Raw genomic sequence first — 11,664 nt, forward strand, 5'->3', positions numbered from 1 at the left:
AACCCCATCCGTGTCCATCCTTGCAGGAAGGTGCAGTTCATAGATTTACCATCATTTGAACGCAGCTTAAGCCAGTCCTGCCCTCTGCGCGGCACCTGGGTTCCTTACAGGTTCTGTGCTTATTGGCGAGGAGGAGGGTTGGGAAATGGCTTTTCCTTCCTCCTTCCCTCCTCACTGTAATCTTTGTGCTTCCGATTGCAAAAGAGGAGTCGTGCAGCGCTCTGCCTTTCGCCTCGCCCCTGGCCCTGCCGGCGTGGGACCGTGGAGGAGCTACGCCGCTCTCTTCTCACGGCTGAGGGTCTCCACCTCCTTCATGAACCGGAGGCACAGCTCCTCCTGCCACGGCAAGGCCACGCACTGCACGGCCACGGGCAGCCCCACGGCTCCTGCCACAGCCTGCAGCGGGGGCACAAGCGGTGAGGGGTTACCCAGAGGGTTCAGACCTCCAATGGCTTCTGGAAACTTGATTTGGGCAGGTGGCTCGTCCCAGAGGGTTGGGGAGGTTGGAGGCTGAGCCCTGCCATTCAAGCAGCGTTAGCGTGCTGGGGCAGAGAGATGCTGTTCTCGTGATAGAAACGGTTGCCAAATCTTGGGCAGCGCGTTTAAGACACCCCCCACCCTCCATCGACCAGCTCTGCTTTGAGCTGTCTTGCAGCCGGATCCCTTTTCCTTCAGCATCCTCATTCCCAATCCGTGCTCCGCTGACGGCCTGGGCCTGGTGAAGGTGTCACGGAGCAGGGGGAAAGTGCAGCACAGTGCTGTGGGCTGCGGCTGTCACAAGGACCTCCTCGAGGAAGCCTCGCTGCGTGGCTCCTTTCTGCTTTCAGCCTATAATAATCCAGCCTGAGGGTGCTCCCCCGGTCCCCCCAAAGCTTAGTGACTTGGGACTTGGGAGAAAAGGGATTTGCAAGGGGTATATAAAGAAGAGGTGATTTTTTTTTTTTTCACCGTGCCCATATTGATAGAGATATTTAGGAGTCCCCGATTTCAGTGAAACTATTACTTGAACATCCATCAGCAGTCTCCGCTCCACCACTTTCTTTGTCATGTACATACCTGTTTCAGCGTCCGGTCCCAGGGGTCATCACAGCATCCTTGGTAAAGCTTTAGCTCTTCCTCATCAGCTTCTGTCACCGTGCTGACGGGCACAACCCCAGCGGGGAAGTTCAAGACATTGTAGAGCATGGTGGAGGAGATGGCAGCTGAGAGATGCAGAAGAGAGAATGTAGGTAGTCACACCCTCCTTCACGCTTATACATTACATGTAAGCCCCTGAGAAGCCGCTGCTGCTGGGAGGAGAGATTGCACAGGGCTGATCATCTGCAGGTCCAAGTTCTACCGCAAGAAACAACTGCCATCAGATCTCTTTATCCCTGTGTCTGTCTCCATCTGCTCAGATAGCTTTATGGTAGTTATTTTGCCTTCCCAAAGCCCATAAAATGCTTAGGTGGGTGGTGAAGCTCCACAGTAGCAGGTGTTTCTGTCCAATCTCGACCACTGTGGTCCTCTGCCCTCCCAGGAAGGTCCCAAACTCACTTACTGAGGAGTTTCCCGGGGTACCCTGTGGTGAAGGCAGGCCCCAGGACAGGGCACAGCATGACGTCCAGCTGGAGTTCCCTCCACCGGGCAATGAACTCGGTGCGATATGCCTTGGGGAAGAGAGGGGAGATGACATGGAGGCCATGTTCATGCCTGGAGCATCTTGACTTCTCTGGGGTATGCACCAGGCTCTGGCATGGCCAAGGAGGCAGCAGCAGGCAGCTGTGCTCATGGAAAGAGGCAGGAGAACGTGTAAGTGTCTTCCTCCACACCACGTGGCCAGACTGTGGCTGGGAACTGGAAAAGTCCCTCTTTTGCCATCCCCACTTCCAGGACAGACTTCATTGTGCTGGGGCTGTCGAGCGTGGGCATTTGGACACGAGCACTGTGGGCAATCCTGGCTGGGTTGACCCAAAAGCCCATCTGCCCCATTCCTCGCTCTCTTTTGTGCCTTTTCCTCCGTCTTCTCTCGTCCCCAGCACCCCTCTGCATGATCCCTTTCCTAACTGATGACCCTCCAACCTGGCACTTGCCATAAGGTCTCAGCTCGTAGCATGCTGCTGGACAGGAAAGTCCTCCAAACTCACCTCTATTTCATGGTGATGATTCCACATCTCCTTCACTGACCTGCAAGTGGAAATCGTAGCAACATTTTTAAGCTTTAAGAGGAGGAGGAATGGCTTAAATAATCCCCCAGGTTGATAAACACCAGTGATTTTAGCAATCATTTAAAATGACACTTCTTCCCAATTTCTCTAAAGTTTCCTTTGGCATTTGGCCAAGCAGTTAAGCACCAAATGTCTGGAAGTGGTAGAGAGAAGGTGTCTCTTGTGAGCCTGGATTTAGTACTCATCTCTGCCACAGGCTGCCTGTATGACCTTATCCATCCAAGTCCCTCAATCCTTTCAGGATAACACTAGGGGCAGCACAACACTGGGGAGATGTGTTCCTAAAGGCTGAAGCAGTATCCAGGATGGAGGGACAGCCCCTGCAGAGATCAAGTCAGAGCCTGTCGTGAATCCAGTCCCCCTCAACCCCACCATGGACACTTGGAGAAGGTACCGTTCATTTTCATAGACATCCCTGGGGATGATGCCATCGTACCTCATTCCAGCCAAGGCGCTGAGATAGTCAGCCAGGCGGGGAAACTGGAAAGGCAAGAGGGACTGTGAGGGACATGACAGGGGGGTACAGTAACTTGTGCCATCCCAGGAAAACTCCGGTCCCATTCTGCCTCCGTCCCTGGGGATGCTGCACTGAGCATGAATGATGACAATTAAAAATGCTCCTCATGGTTCTGAGTTTACTTTGCTTCCAAATTCTGGTTCTTGGTTCCAAATTTGTTTCTTAGAGCCCAATATTTCCTGCTCACGGAGGAATGCACTGACCTTAACCAAGTCACCTTTAATTATTTTTGATAAATCAAACACATTTTTTTTTAGCTTGGTATCTCACAGAACCATGTGTGCTCTGCAAGCATTTCGATTGTCTCCCACTTACTGCTACTTTTTTGATCCTGTCAGCTGAGAACACACCAACTGGACAGAGAGGCAAAGAAAACAGAGGATGGAAGAGAGAAGCGCTACGAAATGATGCTCAGCTGGTGAAAGAGCTACTGTATGGACCAGTCCTTATTCATCACCAGGAGTCCTCATTAAGGGGTGATCTTTGGGAGGCCTCCAACACAGGAACAGACCTTCAACCTGGAGTCCCTCCAATGCAGTGATCCCAATCCATGAACCTGTAGGAAACTGGGCCCTGCTAGGTGTAGCATTTGAAGAACCACCTGCTGTGGACTCCATGTTAATCTTTTACAGCTCTTGGCTGGTCCTTCTCTCATTTCCCTTTGCATGGGATAAATCCCAGCAGAGGTCTACAAAAGACCTTCCAAACTGACAACATGTGCCTTGACCTGAGATCCCAGGGTTTCTAGTTAAAGGTGTCTCTCAGTACCATCACGCTTTCAGGCATCTCAAGGCCCTGCTGACACCACTCTGCTTTGAGCCTGAGGCCAGGGACTCACCAGAGGCTTCAGAATCAGAGCCAGCAGCTTCTTCCCCAGCCTCGGGATCTTGCAGCTATTCACCTGTGATTTCAGTCTTGGATCTACAATATCTCCTGTGCTGAGAGACGACAAGAGGAGGGGATCATGCCAGAGAAGCTGTTTGCCCTTTCTCAGAAATGTGAGTATCTCCTGTTTGGGGTGGGAGAGATGGGCTCAGTTTGCCCATGCATTGTGCTCAGGGGTGTGGGGATGGAGGTGTTTCACAGCACTGCTGCCAGAGGGCTCCTACTTACAACACGTCCAACCAAGCACGGCCGCCATCAGCAAAAAACGTCTTCAAAAACAGTTCAGTCATGACATAGTCGATCCGAGGTGGAGAAAAGGGGACCAGCTGCACCAAAACACAAGATTATTTGGCTGCCTGGGGATAGGAATAATTTCCAAGGCCCAGCTGTGGATATACTTCAAAGGCAGAGCAGCACATCCCTGGGCTCCACATGCCAATGGAGGCCCTGGTTCAACCCTTTACCAGCCCAGACATCTCTCTGTGGGATTATTCCTCCCTAACGGCTGTTTGGCTCAGCTCTGAGATCTCTCCAGAGCTGTTTCCTTCTCCATTCTGCTCCAGGCAGTCACTGAGCCAGAAACTGCACCGGTTTCCCGCCTGTCCCAGCAGAGTCGACATCTCCCAGACGTGGACTCACTTGTGTGTTTCCACTGGTAGGTCTAGATGGAGGGAAAGGTATTTCCCATCTCGTGCCCCAGGGGCCTTTTCCCTCAGTGGCCCAGGAAGGACAGAGGTCTCCATGGGCATTGGGATGGAATGAGAGAAACACCTCTCAGATGCTCTCCGCTGGGAGAGGACAGACCTAGAACATGCTGGGGCAACCTTCTAGGGTCAAATGCAGCACTTTATGGATGCTGCTGTCTGGTGTGGACTACAGTCCCCAGGAGAGCAGAGATGGATTCGTTACACCCCCGGTCCCTTGCAGGTACAAGTTTGCTAATTGCTAGTGCTCTTTCCCCATGAGATGCGCTGCTGCCCCGGGTAGGTGTGTGTCCACGTTGTGTTACGCGGCTGTAATAACTTAATCTCATACTCCTGGTAGGCCATTTATCCCACAGCTGAGCTTGGGGGCTATGTCTGGTTGCCGAAGGGTGATTTCAGCAGCGAGGAGTAAAGCTGGGGACACCTGGTGGGGTGGTTGTGCTCACCTGGTGCCCGGCTGCCTGCAGAGCCCCCCGGGTTTCCCGCACCGCGCGCCGCATGCAAGGGGGCAGCGGGAAGTAGCCGTCTGTGTCGTAGTACCCGATCCGCAGAGGAGCAGAGCTGGAATACACCTGGAGCAAAGAGCCACCAGTCAAACATTTCCAACCCTGCTGGGGGTAGGACTGCCCCCGTGCTGAAGCCCACAGTGGAAGGGGACAAAAGCTCCAGATGTAATGGAGTAACTAATTTTGTGATGTGCTGCTTATAGTTTCCATAGGTTACCCTTTCCACATGTCCACCACTGCCTTTTTCTCCAGCCTCCCCTTCATCCCTCTCTTCAGATTGAGCACAGCCACTCAAGACCAGCAGATTCAATCATTGCTACAAAGGATGGAGGTGGAAAAACCTCCTGAAATTCGCCTGCTGCAGAGGGAAAGGAAATGTCCTCAGCCAAGAGATTTGCTGCTGCAGGAGTTCCAAATCTTGTCTTGTCTTCCCCTCAAAATCTCCAGCTTTTTACTCCTGGTGCTGCCTCCCTCCCCGCTCTTTTATGGGGTCTCTCAATCTGATAACCTACATGCCAAGCGAGAAGGCAGAAAGGATAACTACTTATTAACCTATTTTTTTATAATAATTATGCATTTTGCCCTCAAAGAGCGCTTACAAGTTACTGGAAACCAGTACTGTAAAGACAACTGAACCCTTAAAGAATGCATCCGTTGAGCGTGCAGCACCCTCAAAAGAACTGGGGCTTGCTTATTTAAGGACTCACCTCCTCATCAAAGGGGATGGGGGGCACGGTGGGGTCCAGCTGGAACATCTCCTGGCAGAGCAGCGCCTTCATGCACAGGGCCAGGCTGTCCACGTCCTTCGCCATCGGCCCCAGCGCACAAGGAACTGGAGTGGGATGAGAGCACATGTCTACATTAAGCAAATGGGTGCACCAAACACTGGTCCAGCCCTCTGCGTGGCCGCGTTGGCTGCAAGGGATGATCAGGCAATGAAATGGGATGTTTCAGGCGGACTCTGGACAAATCTTGGTTGTCGCAGGCTTTCCTCAGGCCTAGACAAGGACATAGGACTCTTCACAGCATATAGGGAAAAGCAATTAAAAATTCATGTACCTGCCAGGATCCCACTGACGGGTCCAGTCACTCCAGACAGGCTGTGGGAAAAGAAAAAGAAGTATATCGTCATTTCAGTAATGGTGAGATATTCCCAATACATTTGAATAGCATAGTGGGGTCTTCAGTTCAGGACCCAAACCTGAAGGAAATTATTAAAAGTATTCAATTTAAGTCATATGAAACAGAAAATTTTGATCAAAATGAAAAAAAAAAACCCGAAACACTAAACTCCAACAAATCATAGCTTTGGTTTAACCAACAATGTTCCATTTTGGCATTGTTTAACTACTTTAGCCCCTTTTTCCTTTTAACTACAGGCCAGATCTACAATGAAAACATGGCTATTTCCCCACAAAACCTAACGATGCTGCCTCTTGGGAGATGTTTTGAGCAAAGCGAGCCAGCCTTTAAGAAACTCTCCTCTCTTTTCCCGCCACGTACTCACTGAATACCTTACCCCTTCTGCTGAGTTTGACAATTAGCAGGCTCCTTGCAAGGGTGGGAAGGGTCAGACCCCAACACCTACCTGAGCCTTTTGGCCGTAGGTTTGAGCCCGCAGAGCCCGCAGAAGCTGGACGGCAGGCGGATGCTGCCGCCAATGTCCGAGCCGATGCCCAGGATGGAGCCTCCCCCCGCGATCAGAGCTCCCTCCCCTCCCGAGGAGCCCCCAGGGCTTTTCTGGTGGTTGAAGGGGTTCAAGGTCTGGCCGAAGATGGGATTGCTGCAGTCATAGCTGGGGAGAAGAACCGGGCTGTTAGAAACAGCCTAATGCCTTGAGGTTTTTTGGCTCTCCCTCGCAGTGTTATGTGGCATAACCAACCCCATCCTTCCATCCCGTAAATCCCTCGGGACACAGCTCATTCCCGTGAGCCTTCACTCTCCCTCCCATGCACAAGTACACTTGATTTCTTTTATGTCATGGTAGGGTTTTTTTCCTCTTAATCTTATCTGAAAGCTACTTTCAGTTGAACTAAGATTGTTGGCAGCGGATGGAAGAGGGCCTCATCCAGGAAACATCTCAGGAGACAGGAAGGAGCCTGTCCCGGGACCTACAGGCTGGCTTTTGGCTTCAGCGGCACAACCAGAGGAAAGATTTCTAATGATGTATGTTACTTGAAGAGGGATTGCGGCACGTTGGTCATTGCAAATGGGATGGCGCCCTGTCTCTTCAAAACTTTGACTATGACGCTGTCCTCCTGCACCACAGTCCCCAGGCATTGCACAAGCCCACAAGTCGACAGATGTCCCTGCAGAGAGGAGAAGTGACAATGAACACGGTCAGTGCAGTTCCCTGCAGTTTTTGGAAGGATGACCTGGTGTCCCCTTTGGGGGGGTGGGAGGGGAGCAGGTACTCCACTCGCTTGCAAGCCATTGCATGAAAAGTCAAGGACTCCCGCTCCTTCCATCCTCAGCAGAGGACTGCCAAGCACTTACTCCTGAAGCTGTCCTTGCTCTTTTCCATGCTATTTCTCTTCCCTGACTCAGATGCAACTCCATAGGTGCACTGGCTCGGGAGCAAACCCAGTGTCCTGCTGTTCAAGTGAAGCCACCAGTGGATGTTCAGGGAGGGAATATACATCCCAGGCAAACACAGTGTCATCCTTTTTCAGTTAGTCTTGGTGTTTGGGGCTTGCTTTGGACTTAGACCCCTCTTAACTGTATTGGTAAGTCAACATGGAGGAGACTGCCTACCAAATTCAGCTCAGGAGCATGTGGTCAGTCCTCATCAGGGCTTGTCTGTGAGGGGGTCCCTGGTGCATCTCAAGCACAGGCTTTTTGCTAAGGGGCTGAGTGGTCAGGCTACAGCACAACAGGGATTCGAGGTTAATGGTTCCTGCTACTAATGACTTTCTAGGAGCTGAGCCATGTTCTTATCCCTGATGCTGCAAACCTCTGAGTAGAAGTCTAAGTTATCACCCAAACAACCCTATAGCCCACACTATTCACCCCTTGTTTTTTTGCTGATGAATTCTAACTGCCAGGATTGCAGCTGCGATGAGATGTGGGGCCACAGCCTCGGACCCAGCCAGGCTTCCTGTGGTGTAAGCAGGGAGGGATCAGGCCCCTTCCCCATTCTCTGTGTCCCACCACTTCACCACCCAGCCCAGCTCATGATGGGACACTTTACAGGCACAAAGGGAAGCACCTTGTGGCCGATGTGTTCCTTGATGCTGACAGGAATGCCATAGAGCAGCCCTTTCTCCTTCTGCCGTTGTATTTCCTGGAGCTGCTCTTCACACTCTGGGATAAAATGTCGCAAGCAGTTTGTCTGCTGGGTCACTTCCAGGGCCTTTCTTGAGCACACAGAGGAACAGGTGTTAGTTAAGAGCAGCATCGTTACACAGCTGCATGCAGTAGCTGCCTGGGTCTTCAAAACAAGGGCTAGTAGCTTGGCATGAACGGTAACCCCCTCCCCAGAGCATCCCAGCTCCAGCCATCTCAAAGGATTGTGCACTGATGGGTCTGACCCAGGAGACTGTATTGGGTTTGCATGGCAAGGTTTTGGTAGCTGGGAGGCTACAGGGGTGGCTTCTGTGAGAAGCTGCTAGAAGCTTCCCCCATATCCGATAAAGCCAATGCCAGCTGGCTCCAAGATGGATGCACCAATGGTCAAGGCTGAGCCCATCAGCAATGGTGGCAGCACCTCTGGGATAACATAGTTAAGAGGGGGAATACATTCCTGCACAACAGCAACTGCAGCCAGAGAAAGGAGTGAGAATATGAGAGAAAACTCTGCAGATGTCAAGGTCAGTGAAGGAGGAGGGAGAGGAGGGGCTCCAGGTGCTGGAGCAGAGATTCCCCTGCAGCCTGGTGAAGACCATGGTGAGGCAGGTTGTCCCCCTGCAGCCCATGGAGGCCCACGGTGGAGCAGATATCCATCTGCAGCCTGTGGAGGACCCCATGCCAGAGCAGATGGATGCCCGAAGGAAGCTGTGACCCCCTGGGAAGCCTGTGCTGGAACAGGTTTGCTGGCAGGACTTGTGATCCCATGGGGAACCCATGCTGGAGCAGTCTGTTCCTGAAGGACTGCACCCCATGGAAGGGACCCACTCTGGAGCAGTTTGTGAAGAACTGCAGCCTGTGGGAAGGACTCATGTTGGAGAAGTTTGTGGAGGACTGTCTCCCATGGGAGGGACACCACACTGAAGCAGGGGAAGAGTGTGAGGAGTCCTCCCCCTGAGGAGGAAGGAGTGGCAGAGACAACATGTGAGGAACTGACCACAACCCCCATTCCCCATCCCCCTGCACTGCTGGAGCAGAGGAGGTAGAGAAATCGTGAAAAAGTTTAAGGCCGGGAAGAAGGGAGGGGTGGAGGAAGGTGTTTTAAGATTTGTTTTCATTTCTCATTACCCTACTCTGACTTGATTGGTAATAAATTAAACTAATTTTCCCAAGTTGAGTCTGGTTTGCCTGTGACAGTAATCGGTGAATGATCTCGCCCTGTCCTTAACCCATGAGCCTTTCATTGTATTTTCCCTCCTCTGTCCGGCTTTGGTGGGCACCTGGTGTCCAGCCAGGATCAACCCACCATGGAGACAGAGAGATCCCTGCTTTTCCACATCTTTGTCCTGATATCTGCTATATTAAAGATTTGTCATAATCACCAGCTTCAACAAGTCTACTCAGCTACCAGCCCATACACCATGGCATGGAGAACATAAGTGATTTGCCCATCACACTATGGATAGGCACTGACCTTCTCCAAGTAGGTGTAGAGGACAGTCCTGGGGGACAGAGACCCTTCCCGCAGTCTCCCAGCGAGTTGCAGCAGGGGCAGGGACAGGATGGCATCTGTCTGGACACTGGGGACCTGCAAGGGGAAGATGAAGAGGATGCCAGGACAGCAGCTCCAGTTACCCTTTGGTTCAAAGGGGATAAATCTCTTAAGTTTTGCCAATGTTATCAACGGAGCTTGCTGGAAAGTTGGACCCTGCATGTGGGGCTTAGACCTTGAGCTGCTGAGTGTTTCATCCTGAGTTTGGATGTCGTGAACGTGGTGAGCACAGGAGTCCGGCTGTCTCTGAAGGTGTAGAAGAGCTTCATGAATCCACTGCAGCAAGGGACAAGGCAATGCCTCACATCAGAGCCTTCCTCATGGCACTGCGGGGGCTTACCCACTGACCAAGGGGTGATCTGCTGAGCAAGCACCCGTCTGGGCAGAAGGTACCAAAGTCCTTGCGCACAAGTTTCAGGCTGGCCCTTCACCCATCAGAATGGGTACAGGCAGCGTGGGTTAGCCTGGTCCGAGGGCCAACATCTAACAGCTCAAGCCCAGCAAATTGCAAAGAAGTCAGTAGGGACTCACAGGTGGGTGAGGTCTACTCGGGTGAAGATGACTGGCAGTTCTCAGCTCCACCAGATTTTTTTTTAAGGTTTTATATCATATTTATAGAGAGATATATAGCTATATATCTATTTATATATGTATTCTCTTTGTTCTTAATTGGGGAAATTTATGAAGGACTCCGAACAATTTATGTCATATTTATAGGTATATATTTCAGAAAAAAAGGTTGTAAAGGTATGTATCACTTGTAGCTGTTATGCTTTATCTCTAGGTACGTTACCTGTGTAAACATGAGCTGGTTTAACCAGTACCTACTCAGAAGTGAATGGAGGAGGAGGGAAAGGCGGTTAGAAATCATTGTTGTAGCAGGACTTCAGGGCCACATCCACGCTGGCTGGGTGCCTGTCTTGTTCATCCCCATGTTATGTTCTGGTTGCTCCCAGGGGACACTGAATGCCCTGTGCTTCATTAGTGCTAAATTAGGCCAAGCTTCTTCTGGGCAGCCTGCTTGGCTGGGAGGTCTCAATTGCTGGGAACCCTAGTGAAAGCTCTTTTGAAGACTCTCCAAGAGCTATCAAGAAACCAGGTTTTAGAGACAAAGATGTAGGGCTGCGGACAGCTGTGTAAACCTGGAGTTCGGAAGAGGAAAAAGCTTTCTTGCTTCTACTCATAGAGGCAAGAGACATTTCTAGATCCTGAAAGAACTGGGGTTTGGAGCAATGAAGGTCCAGTGCTTCATCACCTGTGGTGTTTGAAAGCTCTTCCCAGTGAGTAATTCACATCTCCCTGGTTGTAGACTCCCACCTCATCTCATGCAGCTTGAGGAGAGCAGTGATCTCCTTTCCTCCCAAGGCAGCCTTTCCTCTTGTTGAGGGCTGCTGGCACATCTCCCCTGGACTCCTCATTAGAAAATCTATGGAAGCATGAGCTGGAAGGAGGAGCTGAAGAACAGTATCAGCAGACACCCCAGTGGGACTCAGACCCCCCAGAAGGTCGGGTTACCTGCTCCCTGAACTGCTGGACAGCCTTTGCCATTTTCTTCACACCTTCATCCCGGGTCCTGCGAGCCTCTTCCATTTTCTTCTGGACCTGCCTTTTGCCCAGCCATTTCCAGACCACCACAGCTGCCGCCGAGCCGCCGAGCAGGGCGAGGGCAGCAGAAGGATCCACCTCCCTCTCTGGCAGGAGCTGTCTCAGCTGTTGCTGGATCATAACGTGGCCTTCTGGTCTCCAGGGATGGAGTGAGAAAGAAAAGCAAGGCAGAAGCAGATCTTCCCTGCCTCCCCAGACCTGTCACTCCTCCCAGCACCACTGTCTCGGGTCAGCAAATAGTTTTTAAGTCCAAAGCTGACCTCTGCAAAGCTGCCTTCAGTGGAGCGTGCAGTGAAGAATGATTAAACAGGAAATGGAAATGGTGAAGTTTGGCCGGTGAACCTTGGGGCATTGGGTTTATAGGGACTTTCTGGACTGCGGGAAGTTTTCCGCTGGGGAGGAA

General features: G+C 51.6%; 1 protein-coding gene across 1 annotated transcript; it reads right to left on the reverse strand.

Moving 5' to 3' along the window:
• Positions 1-270: 270 nt before the first annotated feature.
• Positions 271-11,381, reverse strand: LOC309672249 (vitamin D3 hydroxylase-associated protein-like; the record flags this gene model as incomplete). Its single annotated transcript, XM_082483707.1, has 15 exons — positions 271-396; positions 1,057-1,202; positions 1,541-1,649; positions 2,127-2,166; positions 2,644-2,687; positions 3,563-3,662; positions 3,838-3,935; positions 4,760-4,885; positions 5,527-5,651; positions 5,879-5,919; positions 6,408-6,614; positions 6,995-7,128; positions 8,028-8,171; positions 9,579-9,692; positions 11,172-11,381. 15 exons carry the CDS (start codon positions 11,379-11,381, stop codon positions 271-273), a joined length of 1,764 nt encoding a protein of 587 aa, XP_082339833.1.
• Between the last annotated feature and the right edge of the window lie 283 nt (positions 11,382-11,664).

Source organism: Vanellus vanellus (genome assembly GCF_965231255.1).
Source record: "Vanellus vanellus genome assembly, chromosome: 5".
NCBI classification, from domain to species: Eukaryota; Metazoa; Chordata; class Aves; order Charadriiformes; family Charadriidae; genus Vanellus; species Vanellus vanellus.